This window comes from Bradysia coprophila, unplaced genomic scaffold (assembly GCF_014529535.1).
Source record: "Bradysia coprophila strain Holo2 unplaced genomic scaffold, BU_Bcop_v1 contig_94, whole genome shotgun sequence".
In the NCBI taxonomy this organism is placed as follows: domain Eukaryota; kingdom Metazoa; phylum Arthropoda; class Insecta; order Diptera; family Sciaridae; genus Bradysia; species Bradysia coprophila.
Window position 1 is genome coordinate 984,745 of NW_023504022.1, and position 21,609 is coordinate 1,006,353.

General features: G+C 38.4%; 1 protein-coding gene across 2 annotated transcripts; it reads left to right on the plus strand.

Annotated features, from left to right (window-relative positions):
* The first annotated feature begins 4,056 nt into the window (after positions 1 to 4,056).
* On the plus strand, positions 4,057 to 19,221 carry LOC119084789 (zinc finger FYVE domain-containing protein 26 homolog). Of its 2 annotated transcripts, XM_037194854.1 has the most exons (10): positions 4,057 to 4,134; positions 4,200 to 4,265; positions 4,334 to 5,749; positions 6,252 to 6,598; positions 9,332 to 10,264; positions 11,947 to 13,084; positions 13,360 to 13,917; positions 13,987 to 14,245; positions 14,389 to 15,554; positions 18,676 to 19,221. In XM_037194854.1, the coding sequence occupies exons 2-10, from the start codon at positions 4,215 to 4,217 to the stop codon at positions 19,117 to 19,119; spliced, it is 6,312 nt and encodes a 2,103-aa protein (XP_037050749.1). In that variant the 5' UTR covers positions 4,057 to 4,134; positions 4,200 to 4,214; the 3' UTR covers positions 19,120 to 19,221. The 2 variants fall into 2 exon arrangements, with proteins under 2 accessions (XP_037050749.1, XP_037050750.1); XM_037194855.1 differs by lacking the exon at positions 4,057 to 4,134 and having other exon boundaries at positions 4,185 to 4,265.
* The last annotated feature ends 2,388 nt before the right edge of the window (positions 19,222 to 21,609 follow it).

Here is a 21,609-nt window from a genome sequence, read left to right on the forward strand (position 1 = left end):
TTTAGATTCTATTATCTTTGGATTTTCATGTTATATTAGATCGTCTAAGAAAAGGGTTGCAAGAATGGGTCAATAAAAGCAACTAACTATAGCTAGACTTCTATACCGTGCAATAGAAACACCACCCACTGTTTATCAGGCAGAAAATGTCTGAATACCATCTGAAACGTAAACCGAATTTTCTGTTGACCACACTACACTTTCAAAGTCTTTTATTTGTGAGATATTTGCCAGGAAAACTAATTATTATTACACCGAACCATTTGAATATTTCGTCTTTTACTTGCTACCCGTGATGGAGTTCTCTAGGTACTCTAGGGATAGACGAGACTCGGACGACTTTTTGTTTTTGTTTAATTCGCTCTTACGTTTTTACGCGGATTTGACTGTATTTAGACTTAGAATTTGGCCCTTTTATCGTGGTTTTTTGTTGCTCTGTTTAGCTCGGATGAAGTCTTGAATGTGATGGATGTATGATGAACTTTAACTTGGAGCTTTAAGCGAACTGAAACTAACGCTGAGATTTTGAATGAACGGTGGATCGATGGACAAAATTTCATTTCTTGCACAGATAATCCGTAGACCCTCTAAGCCCCTGTGCGGCTTTCTTAAGACGACCGGCAAAAAAAGTCCATTCTCATTGCGAGATGTATCAGAGATTGTTTTAACTGATTTTCTTTATACAGATGTGGTATTGGGTCCAGGAATGAATGTGTAGAGTTAGAAAAGACGAGAAGACGGTTGTTTTGTGGATTGGTAGAAAAGACGCTCGACTCATAATCGAGAGGTCCCGTGTTCAAATCCGCAGCTGTGCGAGATGATTTTTCTTTCATTGGCTTTATATGTAAGACTTACTCGTATCTATTCTAATAGTCTTTTGTGCGAATAGTCTTTTCTTGGCTTCCAGAGCTCGGAACACCCTATAGGTGTTTTTCAGTCTTTCGACGATATCTACCGAAATACGCACGCAATAGTTGCTTGTGAGTGGACGATTTTTTTTTTGTAATTTCTGTTTATGAAAAGATCGATTTTTTACTGGCTGTGCAATTTGAGCAGTCTTTTTTTCGCTTATCTTAAAATAAAACTGTTAACGAAATATATCAATTAAAATACTTCTTAATGGAATTTCACAATACCACCAGGAAGGATATTGAAGCAACTTGTACTTCAATTGGATAAGATCCAACCGAATCGCATTATATGCCGGCAGAGTGTATTACCCAAAATAATATTCCATATAATGCATTTCCTTTACCATTTGATGGAATATGTTACTATTCGGTCGAACATATTACAATTTAGTCGCGTTAATATACTCTTTGGTGGACTCATATTCCATTTCGTTGAAAGTTGTTTTTTTGTGTAGCTAACTGCTATACAACCTGTGGATGTTCGGCGAAAACACTCCGCATAACGACCAAATCGATGGTACTATCTGTCGCTGATTATTGCTCATGTTAGATGAATTGACACACAAATCAACGTCGTTTTACGAATCATCAGCGGAACAGTACACTCGACAATGGTACCGTGAATCCACGTCCTGGGAAATTTTCCACCAGCATCAATCGCACGTGAACAGTCCGCAATGAGAGAATGTTTCCAGATTTGAAACAATCCGGAACTGCCAATCTATAACGACGTGATTTCAGCCCCAATTAACTAATAAAGACTAAAATCACGCAAACCGTTCTGGATCTTCTACAGAAATCACACAAATATCGATGATTTCAAAAGAAGATGGAAAAAGTGGTGGAACGAATCATCAGTGACAAACCAAGCCCTAATATCCGATCCAACAGTCGAAGTGAAAGGTTTCACGTTACGAAGGGTGGTGTAGTGCCATAATGCACTCATTTACCTTATGTTTAGTTAAGCTTATTGTATTGAGAGAATTATATTAACTCTCATTAAGTTTCTGAATGAATGTTATGTATGAACGAATTATATTTAATAAATCAGTCTATCATGAACCTTCATTAACTCTACACCAAGGAATGGCTTCGTATACGAACAGGTCACGGATGCTGTGCCTATCTGCTCAACAAGTGGGGTCTCTTGGACTTTCCATTGTGTGAATGCGGTGAAGTGCAAACCATGGTACACTTAACAAGAAACTGTAGCATTCATCGCTTCGACGGAAACATGGAAATGGCTCTAAGGTAAAAAATCCCCGGTCTTCTTACTGCAAAGATTTCGTTGTGTGTTCTAGTTCTATAGGGTGGATCGATTTTAACAACTTGAAAATCCACAGCCAGTGGCATGTGTAGCTTTCCAAAACTAGTCAAACTACATCATTACATTTTCTTTTCCGAATACTTTTGAGTGCCTCACAATTGATTGAATGGGTTTGTCAGGCATCTTGTATTTCTTTTCAAAATTTCATAGACGATTTTCTTAAAAAAGCTTTAATAATCCTTGCAGAGTCTGTAACAGACTGAAACAAACATAATAGAACTTAATTTGGAAAAATCGGTACAGTCGAAGTGAAAAGCCAGAAAATGTACATATTTTCACTTCGACTTCATCGATTTTTCCAAATTCAGTTCTATTATGTTTGTTTCAGTTACAGCCTCTGCAACCTTTTTTAAGAAAATTTTGAAAGGAAATACAAGGTGCCTGACAAACCCATTCAATCAATTGTGAGGTACTCAAAAGGGCTCTAGGATTACAGTTTGAATCTGAATAATAATCGATTTTTTCGCGATTTTTCGTCAAATATCAGCAGGAACACGAAAAATAAGAAACTGGTACATTGGACATTTCCAAAATATTGCCAAATTGGAAAGATTTTACAAAAAGATAATCTATGAAAAAAGCACTTCCCACTCAATCCACGCCATTAGTCGTATAAATTTATACGTCAGAGAGAGCTTTTTTCTCCTTTGTTACGATCTGTCAGTTTTTCTATTTTGCGATTTAATTTGGAAATGAAAACTAAAATTGAGATATCTTTGCTGTTTTAAGTAATTTTTCATATTTTTTTGGACCAAAATGTTTTAAAATGTGTTTGGAATCGATTGGCATTAACAGATTGTGTGAAAATATGTTTGCCTATTTTATTATTTTATTAATGTCAATCGATTCCAAACACACTTTAAAACATTTTGATCCAAAAAAATATGAAAAATCACTTAAAACAGCAAAGATATCTCAATTTTAGTTTTCATTTCCAAATTAAATCGCAAAATAGAAATCACCAACACAAAAATTTAGTGTCGGTTGTTAAAAATGTAATAATTTCTGTGATTTCGATGTGATTTAATTCAGATTTTGTGCGTAAATATGCTTCTTGTGTGGTTTTAACAGTTCACTTAGCGGTTGACTTAAAATATTCGTCAAAGCCACCAAAATGATGAAAAATGTATTATGACCAATCATGCAAACAAACAACAATATTGTCGTTTGGTGTGATGTGAGTTGTAGAAGAGTTGACCCAGTAGAAATAAAATGTCGGCGGTAATCTTAAAAATTGCGTTTTAGCGGAAACGCTTTAGTTTAAATGTGTGTACGTTTCCGAAAGCAATCACTTTTGAGGAACTTTACGACAAGACGATTAGTTAGGGGTGGGTCACATTCCTTATTGTAAAGTCTTTATGAGTTTTCATGCTACATGCGTCGAAAACCGTACTTTTCATGTATCAAGCACTACTTTCGATGCTCTCAGAATGTAAAATCCATTACATAACTCAGGATAAAAAGATGAAAAGTCTAGTTTTCGTGTGTTTATTGACCTCGGCTTCGCCTCGGATCCACAAAATTCACACTAAAACTCTACTTTTCATCTTTTTATCCTTAGTCATGTAAAATACTGTTACAGTGTCTTACATTTGTATGATACGCTGTCCAGTTTCAGTAACCTATTTAGAGTATCGCTCATGTTTGAATTGCGTTGGCTAAAAATCATTAGATTCGAACGTTAACAGCTTTCGTTGAAATGTATTCCCGCGCATTTCTTAAGTTTAATATTCTCACCAACGCCATCTGTGATCAGCTCTCTGAATATTCTGATGTTTTTGTAAGCTCTTCATTTTATTGATGTCATTCCCCTGTCCACGCGATGACAGATGAGCATAGTCCAAAATACCGTGTACAGTATCAGCTGAGTTTTGTTGTTTTTTTTTGTTATTCAATGTTCGTCACTTATATTTTGTGATAAATCCAATTTTGTGATAATCTTCGTTTTTTTTTAATTGTAGAAAGTGCGATAGTTCATGGCGAAAATCATTGACGAGCAACGGTTGATGTTACCAGAATGTGACACGGTTAGTATTATGATGGAAAATGGTCATCAAAACAATGAGCAATGTTACATACTTTTACATTTTTACAGTACAAATTGGTTTTAGATATGGCTTTCGGCGATGACGAAAAGTCTCGCGAAATATTTCTTTGTGTCGACGACCAATTCTGTGATACAAGTGTTCTTGCTGCTGATGATCTAACAAGTAGGAGGCGTTTGTTTATGTTAACATTTGTTGGGCGGCAGCATTTCTTTGAAAAATTGGTTCACTTGGATTATGCATTTCAAATGAACTTTTCAAACGAAGGGCTACGGAGAACCTCCTTCTTGATGCAACTGTTGTGTAATGTGAACCTGCCGATAACCGAACACCAGCGGTTGGTTAAAGAAATCATCCAATTTCCAATCAACTTCACAAACAATTGTCTCAGACGGAATCTGTTCAACGAAGCGCAGCGATTGTTGACTTTAAGTGAATTGTTTGCCTCTCATATTCCGAATATTAAGTTGATATTTTATGGTTCTAAGTTTAATGTTATCGACATTCTATACGAGCATGTGGATTTATCAAACGACTCACAATCGGTGCTATCAATACTGGAGGAGAACAGAAAGTACAATCAACGATTCGACCTATTCGGTAATGAAACAGCAAATCAGTTGACGGAACTGGAGTTGTATAATCAATTTTTGGTCGTTAAACTGCTGCTGGAGGTGATTATGGACAATCAACAGTTTACCGAGCTAACTGAATCGTCTGTGATGAAACTCAGCAAAGTGAAAACGTTACTCAATTGCATCCAGTCCATTGAACAGTTGACCAGCATTCTAGAAGTGGCTTTCTCGTTGATTTTCGTTCGCTGGGACAATATCCCCCAAAACAGCGATCCAGTTGAAATAGACCTGATCGTCGACGAATCGGGTAGCGAGAGCATAAAATTTCCGCGAAAAAACTCAGATCGATCGGACAAAACCGCATTCATTTGTAGTGCTGTCGTACTAGACAGCATTTTAAATTTGTTGAAGGATGTCGCCACCGATGTTATTGATTCTCATGCAGTGGTCGACAATTCGAAGGGGAAATTCAGGCTCCGACTGCTGAGCAACATAAATGACGCACATTGGAGGACTACGCTATTTAATTCAATCTCTACTGTGGCAGGAAGCCGATCCGCATCCATTACCGGCGACGACGTTCAAAATTATTTCAGTCGTCACCAGGTTCGAAAGAATTTGAACGGCAGCAGTGAAGACGAAGACCGCCGTAATCAACAGTCGATATCTACATATCGAAGGAAAACGCGGAAGAAAAATTCATTGCGTAAATCAACTCATGATAAGCCCTGGGCGCCCGTAAATTCTACAGAACAGGAACAACGCAGTGATAGGAGTATATCCGGCCGAGAACGGCGGTGTCCGGTTAGCAGATTATTCGGATCGCCGGAACAGTTGGCTACCGTTTGTTTGAACATGGGGAACTTTGAAGCAACCAAAGAAATTGTCGAGGTAAGATATTTTCCGTTTTCAGTTGGGGAAAAAACCTAAACTCGCAGTCTCTAAGTTTGAAGAATAGGATACCTGCCTCCTGGCCCCCGTCGACATTTAATTTGAGTTTGTTGCTTTAAGCAAATGTCTCAAATTGTAACAATGAGTTAATTTCGTCTAGCATTGGTAGCCCGGAGCGGGGACTGGGTCACTACAGTTTCCTAAAATACCTTCGTAAATTTTTGTTTTATTTGAGAGGTACTTCGTATGGACTTTTAATAGCGCTCAAATTTTAAGATGAATATGAATTCTTTTACTAAAATTACACGTGCCGCAATTCGTGGGAAGGTGGGAAGTATTATGGTAACGGGCACACACGGGTTACAGCTGTATTAGGGTTACGGACGTATTAGGGCTAATAACATCGCAGCGTCTACAACGTCCTCTATTAATTTTTATGAAATCCACGAATTTCCACTACCGATTTTAAACAAATGAAAGGGTTGAAAATTTTGTTCTACAGGCAAACGATTTGGAAAACTCCTTACCATCCACAGAGCTTCAATTCATGGAAAACTACAACGCCATCAAACAAAAACTTCTTTCAATCTTCAACAAATACAGCAATTTAGAAACGACTGATTCCGAACTTAATGTTGGTGTAGTGGAGCGGTTGAAAGCAGCTGCCACAATCGGCTTCGAAGCATCCCAAGCACAAGACATTATAACGTCATTTGCAACGGAAAATGAATTTCATGTCAGCGACGAGACACGCAATCTCATGCGGAAACTTCATCGTCAGTATCCGTTTCTGGAAACGTTTAGTGGTTCCGCTCTACTGGCGTCCATTTCTGCTGACTTGATGATCAGGTAAAAATTATAGAACATAGCTAACGCCGACCCGTACGAAACACCTATTCGTATCAAAAGCCTTTAATGTGAAACTCTTCATTTCTCTTACTTCATTTTCTTCTCTGCTGAAAAACTATTCTCCCTTTAAAATCACTTACATTTTCCACTCTTTGCCTTGTTATCATATACAACTAAATTGCCGGAGGCAATATAGACAGCCCCGTACGAAGACAAATTTCATAAATTCCTATTTAAACAGCTATATACCGCTATATTTACCTATATTTTCCTATAAATAAACATTTCACAGATAAATATATGCTATTATATAGCTCTATATGCCTGTATATAGCTCAATATAGCTGTATATAGGTATATATAGATGTCCGTATATGGAATCCCTGAAACCCCACACACATAACAAATTATTTCCATGTTAACAGAAACTCTCTAAGTATTATTTTTCCCAAGATATTTCTATTTTACTAAAATCCAATATGGCCGCCGGCAGCCATTTTGTTAGGAGACCGGAAATAGTACCGACGCTTTACATTCGTTAATACCTTTCAAACAAAAAAAATTCATGAAATTCGGTCAAAATTTACTCGAGATATTGTCAAAATACACCACGTTCACTGTACTTCCGAGTAGCCAGATAAGAGCTCACTCCAAGAGACCTAGCTCACGCTCCGGAGAACATAATTTCATAATTTTTTTTTTCCCTGATTGGTACGGTCAATACCTATCTAATAAAGCTAAAACAGACGAAATATGTTCAAATGTGGCCGACCTACAAGCAAAAACTGCTTGCCGCCCTGTGCCTGTTCCACACCAAGGGGCCTAACTCACGAGTCGGTCATCCGATTTCCATAAACTTTTTATTTGACGTATCACTTACAAGTTTAACGTTTAAATGTCCGGAGATATCTTCGAAAAACCGTAAAGCACTTATTGGGCCACAGCTCGGGAGGGGTCGATCCAAAATCACTCATCTTCGAACTTAGCCTGTCTTTTGACATTACCAAACGGGAAAAAAAGAATTTTCAAAATCGGATGCGTTTTACTCAAGTTATCGTGCAGACAGACGGACAGACGGACAGACGGACATTTTTTTTTCGCGGATTTGGCATCTCTAGACAACCACAATAGGTTTCCCCTTACTCAGGGAGTCCAATTCGACGTGTTACAAACGTATGCGTAAACCCATAAGACCCCAGTACTTCGTACGGGTCTAAAAATTGGAAATCGTGAACTCATAAGCCATAAAATTCCATAAAGTCTCTTTGTAACCACTTAAAAACCTACGGGTAACTTTGCTGAACGCAAAAGGTTTCTCCATTTCATGTAACAAATTTAAAGAATTTACGCTGAAAAAATTGCCACACCAACAGAATCATGGGCGCGCGTTAGCATAGCGCCCGTGACGCAAGTCCTATTACTAGAAAAAATTTCAATTTTTTTTTGTCGTAGACTGCAGAACCATATTACAGCAAATATTGAAGTTCTACAATTCAAATCCAAATGACTCCAAGTAAGCTTTAAAAAAAACTAGGCGTCCGTACGAGTTCAACGAGCTATCACACGTTCTTGTAGCTTATAATTTGGCCACGCAATAAATCTTCCAGGAAGCTCCATTCCCATACATTTTGATCAATTTCAGTACTTTAAACGAAATGAAAAAATCCTACGTTACTTTGTTAGTCCGTCCGTCCGTCCGTGTTTCCTATCTTCTAAAGTCTTCTTTAGAATTTCTTGAAATTTTGGGAGTAGATTCTAGTCGTCATTCTAAGACATTTCAGAAAAAAAAAATGGGGATCTGCTCACCTCTTTTTTTTTCTAAATTTATTATTTTTTAAATTTTTCAAATTTTTTAAATTTTTTTAAATTTTTTAAATTTTTTTAAATTTTTTAAATTTTTGAATTTTTTTAAATTTTTTCAAATTTTTGAAATTTTGCGAATTTTTAAAAATTTTTAAAATTTTTTAAATGTTTCAAAATTTTCAAAATGTTTTAAATTTTTTTAAAATGTTCAAAATTTTTCAAATTTTTTTATGAAAACCATTTTAAAGGAAAATGAGATAATCATCGAGATTTTTATGGATTCATTTCATGAGTACTTTTGTAATTAATAAAGTGTGTAACGGTTATTGCTTTTTGGGAAAAAGTGTGTTCGCGAAATTTCGCGGTTTTCGCGTTTTCGAATGGAAAATATAGAGGATATAATTTGCGACCAAATAACATAATAGAAAATCAAACCTAACAACTGATATCAGTCAAAAACACTCAAAGAGTAAAAGTGACGCAAGTCCCTGGGCATACTTCCAAAACAACTGATATCGCTGTAGGTGACGCATTCTGTGCTTGTACGTAAAAATTGTTAAAGCAAAAATTATGCCAAAAAAATTCTAGATGAAAAATTTTCCCAAAAAAATTTTGCGTCACAAGTGGCAGATGTTGAGGAACGTAATATTACGAAAATTGTTTAAATAGGGAAAAATACGTCCTGAAAGAATGTACAAATGAAAAGTAGCCGAATCATCTGCCACTTTGTGACGCAAAATTTTTTTGGTAACATTTTTCTTCTAGAATTTTTTTGGCTTAATTTTTGCTTTGACAATTTTTGCGTACAAGCGCAGAATGCGTCACCTACAGCGATATCAGTTGTTTTGGAAGCATGCCCAGGGACTTGCGTCACTTTTACTCTTTGAGTGTTTTTTGACTGATACCAACATTATTGTGACAACATTTCAGCCTCACCAACAGCTACGAGATGTGTTTCAACATTTTCAATATGCTGAACAAGTTATGGGTCGATCCACGTTGGTTGGACGAGGACAACATCACCTTCGGCTACTTGAAATTCACCAAAAATATTTGCGAATGTTTGCAACTCTACCAGTCGATTCGCGGCGACAATTTCGGCGTACGAGAACTCATGTGCAAAGAAAGCTATGTTCTAATACCGGTCGACTTGAAAGTGAACTTGAATGGCGAAGATGTAATGAAGAGCTTACAATGTCTTACGGTGAACGATATCGATTCGGTGGCAAAGTGGAAAGATCTGCTGAAACCAATGGAAAGAATGCGCGGCGACGTGAACTATTTCCAACGTTGCTACAATTTCGTGGTGAATTTAATAGAATTGCTGAGGATGCATCCAACGAATAGCGACGCAATGCCTTTGGATGCAATGGAAGTGGATGTGACGGCAGTGATTGGCGATATTGTGTTCTTGAGCGCTAAATCTCCATTTGATATTGTTGAAATTGTTGAAAATTTGAACGTGAACTTTGTGTACGTTTCGTGTCTGAACATGATACCAGTGATACCGTACTGTGAACCGAGCGACAGTGCTGTGACTGATAGTTTTATAGAAAATTTACGGAACGATAAACTGTCCGCCGGTAACTCGATTGAAAAACCGTTCTATCGCCTCAACAGTGAAGTGTTCAATTTTGTTAGGAAAAATAATTATTTGGTTGCGCATTTGATTCAAGAGTTCGATTGTGTGTTAAATGGAAAGGCTGTGTACGAACAAAAATATTTGAAGAGTTTCATGGCTGTGGATGAGGTTAAAACGGTTGCTGTGATGTATGACAATAGTTTATTGCTTTCAGCGTTGAACTATGACACAATCGATATGGACAAATTGGAAAAGTATCTGATCAACAGCGGAAGTTACGGGTGAGTTTTTCGTCTAATTTTTCGTTAGTCGTCAGTCAGTGTCAGATCGTGGTCTTCACATGAAAAATTCTTTTCAATACTCCGATGGATTGTTTTGAAAAACAGCTTACCGAAATCGGACCTATTTTTTTAGCAGAATCAACTTTTTTTGTTTCTAGACAAGAATTGAACCCCGAAGCGACGACCGAAATCTGAAAATTTCAATTGTCTTACCTGTTTTTCTCTCACATAACAGTTGACGAGCCCTTGGTGTGAACCAGGTTCAGGGCGCTAAGCAGTTTTTGCTTGTAGGTCAGCTAAATTTGAACGGATTTCGACTACTTTCGCATTATGCAGAAGTTTCAGCCACTTGTGAAACGGCGACAAAGGCGAATTCTAGAATAAGCGGCGAGTTTTTGGCAATTTCTTCTGAAATTTTCTTCCAAAATTTGCCGTTTCTTCTAAAACTCGTCAAAACGTTGTGGGTGAGAACACTGTTTCTTCTAAAACTCGCAGTTTCTTCTAAAATTCGTGTTTTTTTTAATTTTTCAGAAGAAACGCACGATGGGGTTGAACAAAACTTAAATAGAGTCGGGACACCTAGCTGGCTGTTGCTCCGTGGCCAGGTTGTTGAGAGAAACAATTTTGACACGAATTAACTTACAATTAGTCCCTCTATCCGTTGCTATAACAATCTGCATTTAAATTATCTCGTGGGTCCCGCACGGCCACGTGTGCCGGTTCTCCGAAACGGCTGGACAGATCCGCAAACTGAATACAGTTTCGTGTAGTAATCAAATCCCTCAACCAGAACATGAAAAAAAAATCAGAGGTGGTGTCCCGACTCTATTTAAGTTTTGTTCAACCCCACCGTTAACGGCGAATTCTAGAAGAAACGACGAGTTTAATAAATGGTTAGACAAAACGACAAGTTTTTCAATGAACGGCGAGATGAAAAAATCAGCATTTTCTGTAAATCTCACAAATTTTTGTTCGGTTCATTTTTACAATAGTTTTTCATCCAAATTAATTCCCTTGCTGTTAAGTCAAAATCAGAAAATACGCTTCGAAGTTCCCAATGATCGATTTTGTGAAATCTAGGTCGTACATGATCAATGTTGGACTCATGAGTGGATTTCCGGCTGGGCTGAGCCTTAAGAGAAATAAGACATTTTGTAAAAACCGCTGCACCCTAATCTCTATATATAACTACTAGGCTTTGCTTAGGATTATTTTAATGACAATAATAGATTGTGGAAATTGTTATCGTCACTACCGCAAAAATCAGCGATGGCGCTGCCTTCGAGTCGGTCTTTTGAGATACGAAATTTAAAAATCAAAATCATTTGTAAGGAAATTAAATTTTCGATCACATTCTCCATGAAAATTTTGTTCGATGAAGTGACAGAAGTGACCGACTTGCCGAAAGCGTCAATCATTGAGAATCCTGTGAAATAGTGCTCGATCCACAATCTATTATTTACGCATCTGTTATGGACGGTAGATTTTAGGCAATCTCGCGTGTTGTAGCCCGAACGAAGCGAAATTGTCTAAAATCAGCCGTCCAGAACAGATGCGTATACAACTTTTCATGCTGAGGGCCTAAATTACACGAAATTTATGCCCAAGGCATGAAAAACCAGTAACCTACATCAACGTGGGCGTTCAAAATAGGTTACTAATTGCTTCCAACACTTTTACAGAAATGCCAACCTTATCATTCAAAACTGCAGTGATCGATCACTTTGGATCAAGGGGAACCGACTGAAGACTCTCCACGATGTACTGATAGCAAAACTGTTACTAAAAAATGAAAGCGGTAGCAGCAATAACACCATCTGTGATTTGATTGAGTGCATAAACGACGTGAATGTTAAATCGAAACATTTGTTGGAAAACATTCTATCCATCGAATCTAGTAACATGGTAAAACGGCTCATTCAATCGATTCTTTTGAATAAAAACGTTTTGAAGTTGGAAGAATCGTTCAAAGTCAAGCTGCACGAATGGTTGCAAAACATTCGAATCTATGAAGCTGTGGCAGACAGAATGTGTTGCGCTAATTGGGTGGAAAGCAGAGAACTGAGCATCCATTCGTCGGAGTCAATTTTAAAGTGTTTGACGGGTGCGGGAGAATTCAATTTATGTTTGGCTTGGTTGAAAATGCATCCGTTGGCCGAATGTCCGAGAAAATTTCCGGTTTTTTCGAAAATTTTCAGCGACATAATTTTGGCCGCCTCGAAACTGAATAGAATGATGTTCAAGGTCGTTGAAACGCTTCCACTGAACGCCGTCCTGCAATTCTATGACACTCTCCTGACTGAATTGCGAAGCTTAGAATCACTAGAGTACATTGTCGACTTTCTCACAGCTCACTCATTGCAAGCGTTCACCTATCGTCGATTTCGAATTTCGTTGAAAATATTCGGTCAAATGACAGAAGAAGAGCAAAATACAAATTGGGGGCTGTTCAACACACCACTCATGATCATCGAACAATGTTTGATGAATTCCCGGCACGAAGCCATGTCAGCGTTCCTATCCAGCATTAAACCCATCATCAGTCAGTCACCATGCACATACTGCCTAGATCGTAGGAACGGTTCATACGATGCGAAAAATAGTAGCGATCCGGACTTTCAAATCTCCTCACCTAAGAATGACTTTAGTCACAGGGAGCATTCGCTCAGCAACCATTGCATTGACTCGCTGCTCAAAACCTATGCATCGAAAGCACTGGACTTTCGCGTCAGTGAAACACATTCGCACTGCAGTAACGATATGTTGACCCATTCAATGTCCAGTCTAGATTCACTTTGCGGCTCGTTTGTAATGCCTAAGGTAAGTTTACCAGTTTTGTATGCGAAAGTCGTTGACAGTTCTAGTCGATATCAATTCGTTACGAGTGCGGCGTAAAACCGATGGATCATCTTCAAGTACATTTAAAGAGCCATCTACATCCATCAAAATCATAGAAGTGAACGAAACATTTAACAAAACTTAAGTGACGTAACTTGAAGATGATCTATTGATCTTTCTGTCGTACTTAAACAGATTGACTTGCACCTGCAGTGCATGGCTAAGACGCCATTTAAATAACTTTGATCATTAAAAAGGTAGCACCCTATCGCTCACTTTGGGTCAAAGACGAAGATGCTTCACATTGCATGTGCTGTCGCCGATCCGCTTTTACAATGCTCTGTCGCCGACACCATTGTCGACGCTGCGGTCGAGTCGTGTGTCACGTGTGCTCCAAGAAACGAATCGAAATACCCGAATTATATGATGATGTCCATGTCCGATCTTGTGACGATTGCTATAAGCAAATGCAGAACTTCAACCAGAAAAAGTCTTCAATTCAAAGCTTACCTACGACTGCCACAGTCAACGGAAAAGTTCGTGATGCAGTCGTCGCTATATGGCAATTTAGCGGCAATAAAAAACACGACAATTTACTGCGTGAAGAATTCTGCTTCGAATATGCGCCGAGTGTGTCGCTCTGCCTGAGCATTCTACAGTTCTACTCCTCCGATGCAGATTGTGTGAATTTCTTGCTGCATCATTGCCAAAAATTCGAATCGTTGCTGCGACCAATTCAACCCGGTTATCCGAATCCGGAAATCGATTACGCCCTAGTAACTCGCATGATGCATTGCTTGGCTTTAGCTGCAAAGGTTTGTGGTTCTGTTGCATCACAGCAGCGTTAAAGCACATTCATTTTATTTTTTCCGTTAAAATTTTAGGTTCGAGGCGGTCCGCCGGAATGCGATACGATACGCGACCACGGTGAAATAATCCAGTCAATCGTCCATCATGGTTGTGAGTCGCTGATGCCACCGGAACCCCCGAATAGTTCATCATTTCGCACATTGAGAGATTCGTTGATTTTAGCCGAAAAATGGCCGTTGGCATTTGAATTGTCCTTGAAATGTGGCTTATCGACAATAGGAACAGTGGCTGCTTGGGCTATTGCATGTCTTCGAGCAGGCTGCTTTGATACAGGTAAGTTCACTGGCAATAATTCTAGCGATCATAACAACTGATAGGTGAGCACGGGCCTGCTTTGGATAAAATTTGTGGGCCACGAATTTCGAAAAAGTCGGCTTACTTCCACCGAAGGTAAATCCGACAATTTTTCTTTTCAGCTCGCGAAAAATTTTCTCATTGCCTGGCAAAAACTGGCACCGACGACGAAACATCACACCTAACATCGCTGATACTGCAAGAAAGTACAGGCGACCTATCCGAATGGAACGATTCACCGAAAATCAAGCGGCCAACCAAAAGTCCGCCGCTTTTGGACGAAATTATCAGCACCTTGGAATTGACATGTCGTACCCATCAACCAGAAGTGATCGCCAGAGCGAGCGTCATTAAAGACTCGAACACGTCGCTCGCATCGAATCTTTCAAAGAAACGGGAAAAGATTCCGCTCCATGAACCTGCATTGAATGTAATGCACACGTTGACGAACTTGAAAAATATTGCCCGCGGGATCTACCATGGCAGTAGAAGTGGAAAAAATTCGTCTGCCGATGAATCGACGAACAGTAGACAGGCGATTAAAAGTTCGCGGTTGTACGACGAATGTTTGTACTATCTGACGCGATACGGTAGTCACAACAGCATATTGGCCTTTCTGATTAAAAACGATCGACTGGCGACGGCGTTAAAATATTTCCTCTATGAAAATGTGGATTCCGACTCCTTTATCAATCTAATTTTTTTGCCGTTCCTAAAAGCCGGTAAAGTTGACACCATCATCAACTTGTTGATGACCATGGACAACACCCTGTTGATCTGGAAAGATGTGATCATCAAAACGTGCTGTTACCTGGAACCCAAAGCCTTGCTCAATTCCCTCTACCATTTGCAAGTTCTGCTCAAGGACCCGGTACGAGCGAGCATGACATGCGTAAAATTTTACTCGATGAACTGTTCAACGTATGTGGAGCTGCAAAACAACACGTTCCATTTGATCAACGCGCAAAAGCATTTGCAAATGGAGCTTGAACTGTGTCAGTGGGAAGAGATACCCAGCATTCCCGCTTTCGAATACGAGCAATCGATTCTGATGAAAATGGATTCGCGCACGCTGAACAGTCACATCAATACGATTTTGCGGCAAATTGAGGTCACAAAATTCCTATCGATATGCGAACAGAATGGATGCGATACGATGGCATTGCTGGCGAAAATATCGGCTGAATTCAGCAAGATACCGACACTGTTTGGAACATTACAGGAGAAAATTCAATTGGCTGTGCTGACTATTATCGCTGGCAGTAATATCAATGCCGGATTCGGATTGGTAAGTGAATTTGGTACTTTTATGAAGCGGTGGTATCATGCCTGCGCGATAATTAACCTTTACGCGCTACGGCAATGTAAATGACATTTTGTGGCATTTACATTGTCTATTCACGTAAAGCACTGTACGTATGAGGTTCCAAATTTTTATTTTGACGAGTCGGAATTCAGTCTTCTCCTTCGGGTCGGGCAACGACCTAATTATTTTGTCTCTTCTTAATACAACACATTTGCAAATGTTTTAGGTGTGATTTAAGCAAGAGCATTTTGTAAACGTTGGTCGTTATCGACTAGTCTTGGGAAATTACAAAAATATTTTGTGTCAAGGATTTGTAAACATTGTTGTGTGGATGTTTGTAAAGGTTTTCTTCAAGCCGTAATACCAGCTAGGAATTTTAAAACTGACTAAGTCCAATTACGTAATTGATCAAATATCGTAGATGTGAATTTCCACATGCTACCCACAACGTATTTAGGCCCATCATGTCAAAAACATAAAATCAATCGTTTCAAAACGCTTTAATGTTATCTGTCATAGAAACAAGTCGCCGGTCTTGGTGGAGAGCTTTGTCGACGGCACGAAACTCGAACTAAAGCAATGCGAAACTATAGAATTCGTCGTTTATTAGTAAGTTGGTAAATTTTTCTCCATCGTTTGTGTATCTCTGATTTGACAAGATCCAGGGAGGACAACTTAGTTTCACCCCAAAAACGAGCCATCAGAACAGTCGGAGCGTTTGCTGCGACTGAGCCCCGTACAAATCCGTATATCTATTGCGTACGTGACCCTAGTGCGTCTGTCACCCTACTTTGACCGTAAGCCTATTGCGCCGGTTAATGTAGTTAAAGTAAAATTATTATGTAATGTGTACATCTTAGAAATTGCGCATAGCGCAATTACGCAGCCCCGTACGACGTTCCTTTCAAATGAAACAAAAATTTCAAATAGCCCTAAAATTTTAATTTATTGAGTATAAATACACATAGGGCCTAGTATCGGCCTCAGTCCGAGGATCCAAATTTAATTTTTTTTCAACTACATTCTATTCGGCCTTTGATTACCTTCCAAATGACACAAAAATTACGAAAAACGAATGAAATTTACTCGAGTTCTATGTAAAATACACATAGGGCCCTAGTAGCTTTTCACTTCTAAGGCCCTAACTCACGGTCCACTCACCCGATTTAAAATAACTTTTTTTCCTGAATTAGTATTGACAATACCTATCATATGCCGTGTCATTTACATTTCCATCGTTTATTTTGCCATAAATATCACCAAAAGACCTTAAATCACTTAGGTGGCCCTAACTCACGAAGGGCCGACCCGAATATGCCCATCTTCGAACTTAGCCTCACTATTTCGACTATCTTTCAGGGAAAAAACAAATTTTTGAAATCGAATTTGATTTACTCAAGATATCGACGTGACGGACAGACGGACAGGCGGACAGACAAAATTTTTATTGCGGATTCGTCATCTATGAACATAGGCAAACACTTTGCCCTTACCGTCTGCTTCGAATTCCATCAATTACACACGGCATCGTAATCCTATAAGCCCCTTTGTACTTCGTACGGGGCTAAAAACCGATGGAAGTTGAAAATTGCAAGAGTTCCAAGACCTAATCTCAAATTCTTGAAACTATCATCTGATCACATCGAACGTATCAATAATAACCCGAATCAAACGAAATTACCAATAATTACCACAATTGGTTCAAATTAAGCCGATCACTGCCACAAAAGATATATCGAAATTTATCGTCATTGACCTAATTTGCCAAATTTTATTTGACCGTCCCTTGAAATGTTGGCACAACCATTTCGCCGATTTTTTTTTGCCGATATCAAACTTTGCAAACTTCAACATCAGCCCTCGAATCTAAACTGAATGGAATGCTACCTTGAAATCTCCGTATAATCAAATCCAACTGAAAACGGTCTTCAAACGCATCATATGCCAATGATAGATTCAGTAAATTCGTGACTACCGATCGTTTACTCCTGAATCCATGTTGCCTTTCCTTTTTAAGACTTGCACCACACGTCACGTGATATCTTCATTGTTTCGACTATCTTTCCTTCGTCGCACGATTTTTGGTATGAACAACAACCAGATTTAATCACGAGAGGTATAATTTCATCTGCTCCACTCGTCCACTTCAGTTTCTGAATTGCACTTTCAATGTCATAATGAGATTTGCATGTTCACTGATTCACTACACTCCACGTAAATGTTTTCGAATTCCCCCGGTTCGTCATCTCTAACATTCAAAATATGCCGCGAACAAGTTCCCTATTTTACTCATCGATTTCCCGACACTTTCACCAAATTGCATTTCATTTAGGTACTGCTCGATTCCACCGTTGATTTTGGCAAATTTTTCAGAATTCCGCTGGATCATTCTTGATGTTGTCTTGGATCCTGTTGATATATTCATTGTAGCTCATTCACCATATTAAACTCAGTCAACGCCTTTTCAGAACCTACCCGTACGAAGTACTGTGGGCTTATAAGATTAATATGCCGTTTGTAACACGTCGAATTGGAAGCAGACAGTAAGGGCAAAGCATTTGGTTATGTTCATAGATGACGAATCCGCAATGAAACAAGGCATTAGAACAGTCGGAGCGTTTGCTGCGACTGAGCCATTCTCTCAAATGAAACAAACTCTAGCAAAATCGGATGCCATCATTCTATCATTTTGCCATCATTCTATTGGGCATTCAATTACCTTCCATAAAAAACTAAATCTAGCAAAATCGGATGAGATTTATTCGATTTATGTGCAAAAAAATGTTTTATATTGAACTTCATTTCTCATCGCTACTATCAATTTTAGCCATTTTAACCCGAAACGCAATCTATCGAAAGATTTAATTTTCGGTCTTTCGAAATATTTAAAATATTTGTAATCTTTCCGTAGATTAAACATTTAATCCGACATTTTTCTCTGTGTACGTTAATCCATGACGGATCTGCCGATGCAGCGTCTATTCATAATCCTGAATTAACTACTTCCTGGACATTTGACATTCATAAACTGAACCCTTTTTGACATATATTATCCGTTTTAACTACAAAAAAATAAGAAGTAATCCTTTTTACCTTTCCTCAGGCATTTCGAATAATCCAAGATTTCAACCTGAGCCCGATAAAGGTATATGGCATCACGGCCAAATACCTCTCTGGCCAAAGTCGATTGGACAATGTCGAAACACTAATCGAGAACATCAAAAGTGACAGCGACAGTAATGAAGCCCTATGCGACGAAATCATATCGTTAGCCGTGCACACGGCCGTTGCGTCGCTTCAGCTAAACGCTCCGATAAAACAATTGATAGGCCAGCCGATTGAGTTGCTGCTTCGACATGTCACTGATATTGGCATTAAAATTAGCTGTCACATAGCTGGTGGACAATTGAAGTCAGCCTATCTGCTGGCGGTACAGTACAACCGATACAACGATGTGAGAAAGGTGCTACGCAAAGCGGAACAGACCAACCAGCAACACATTAAGAAATTGTGCGAAAAGAAACTGAATGCTCATAGAGATCAATAATTATTTATTTATTTTATTTCCCTTTTCCATATAACTCTTGCTTTTCTGTCTATTTTAAGTTACATTTTTGGTGATTTTATGTAATAAAAATATTTTTGTAAATTGAATTGAATTTATTTACACCGCCGAAAAATTGGCTGAATAATAACATTTGTCACATACGCGCGGTGTTCGGATGTCAAAATTACTTAACTAGAAGTTTAATTTGAGTACACACTTGTCACGAAGAAGTCGAGGCTTGCCGATGTCTGCACGTTAGTAAGCAGGCAAGCAGGCGTGACGCAAGTCCACACTACAAAAAATAAAAATAAAAAAAGGGACTAAGGGACATATATGCAGCAACTTTTTGACTTTTCCCCCTTGGCTCCCACGACTCTTAAAGTATGATAATCGTATTCTGGGCGTCAATACGAGTTCAACGAGCACGTCTCATAAGATTCAAAATTGGCTGAGACATTGCATTTCAAAATCTAGACCCATTCTGAAATGATGAATTTTACTAACCTTTGCTTGTTTGTTTGTTTGTTTGCTTGTGGAATCTATCTCGAGAACGGCGCCTACGATTTTGCTGAAATTTTGGGAGTAGTTTCTGGGCATGATCCAAAGAGGCAAAAAAAATTTGGGTCGACATGATCTTGTTAGGGCTAGGGCTTTCGGAAGTTCCCATACAAGCCCCATATATCTAAATATAAAATGAACGTTTTATGTGTGTGTGTAAGTATTTGTATGTGTTTCTCGATATGTTATGATATGAAGGTTGGAGATGAAATTGGAATGTTTTTTTCTTTCAGTTTTGGAGTAGAATATGGCAGTATATGCAAAAATTTGGTCACTATCAGCTTTTAGATTTATCTCAGGAACAATGTCACATCGACCGTTCGTTTCTTCGGCAAAGTCTCAGAGTTTTGGGAGTAGAATACGGGCGAAATTACCAAAACTGGAAAAGTGTTTCAATTTTATGTTTTTAGAGTTTTTTCGAAATGTATGGCAGATGGAGCATTGGTGTCTTCGGCAAAATCTCAGAGTTTTGGGAGTAGAATACGGGCGAAATGACCAAACTGGAAAAGTGTTTCAATTTTAAGGTTGGTGTCTTCGACAAAGTCTCAGTGTTTTGGAAGCAGAAAACAGTGGCAAATATGAAAATGGTCGGGTAGTTGGATTTTCCTGTTTCAAATGTGGTTTTGGTATTATCTTTTGTGCTACGGGACATATAAAACTGTTTTCTTCGTCTCTAAATAAAAACTTTTGATATGTTATAACTGTCGTTTTAACCTTAAAACTTACAAAAGTACTGATATCAGACAAAAACCTCTTAAAAGAGGAAGGGTGACGCAAGTCCTTTAGTTAGTTATGGTTTATTGGCTCATCATTTGAATACATGTACAATTTCGATAAATTTAACAGTAACAAATTAATGAATACAATTAGAACTCTCGGTTGGTTCTCTTTTGTGTGCCATGTAGTGATAATGTCTCAATTGATTGATCGTGTTGTCGCTTCCTTCATAAAGTTGAAAATGTCTTTGAGTTTCGAACATTGAATCTGTCCTTGATTCATGAACTCGATGCCAAGGTTTCGTCGTCTACAGTTTATAAGGGCCGGTCAGAAGGTGTATAGGTGTTTCGTCCTCTTCCTCACAGTTCCTGCATGTTTTGGTTTGTGAAAATCCGAGCCTGTACATATGCTTGTTTAAGTCACAATGTCCAGTGATGCTGCCTATTAAAAACCGTATATCCTTCCTGGATTTGTTCAAAATGAATTGTGTGTTATGTTGATTTCAGAAGATCAGACGCAAGTGCCATTTGTGACGCAATTTTTGCGTATCAAAGCCTTGAGCGTCACCATTTCTGATATCAATACTTTTGTAAGTAAAGGACTTGCGTCACCCTTCCTCTTTTAAGAGGTTTTTGTCTGATATTTTTTTACATTAATCATACAATTACAATATCACAGTTCATAAGTCGTCTTACATTAATAAAACAGTTCAAAAACTAAAACTAAAAACAAATCTCATCGAATATCGCTGGTGGAAAAACCTACCAAAAACCGCCAAAAGCAATGTAAAACAAGCGGGAAGTAATTAGGGTCACTTTTATTCACAAAATCGCGAAGTAATTAGACGAAGCCGAAACTTCGTTTTTGTATCTATAAACGAGAAGTCAACCCACATTTCAGTATTACGAACATGAACGCAAAGAATATTTTTCCTGTTATCCGAATTCGCTGTACTTCCCGGTAGCCGGTAAAATTTGACAAAATTTCCCGGTGAATGATCAATTTTCCAGCAGATCGACAAGTCAGAATCCCGGTACTTCCCGGTATCTTACATAACGCAGATAAGTATTTTTCGCAACCCCACCGACCCTTATCACAAAATCGTAATCATTGAAATTATTTTAAACACAAACGTTGAAATTCAGCTGAAATTCCTGGGGAAATAAATAAAACTGCTTTATTGATTCCACTGGTGAACTTTAATTTTAATTGCAA

Coding starts and splice junctions, on each gene's coding strand:
- LOC119084789 (XM_037194854.1), top strand. CDS start 4,215: ATGGCGAAAATCATTGACGAGCAACGGTTGATGTTACCAGAATGTGAC. Junction 14,246..14,388: donor AGCAGGCTGCTTTGATACAG/GTAAGTTCACTG, acceptor TTTTCTTTTCAG/CTCGCGAAAAATTTTCTCAT. Junction 15,555..18,675: donor TCAATGCCGGATTCGGATTG/GTAAGTGAATTT, acceptor ACCTTTCCTCAG/GCATTTCGAATAATCCAAGA.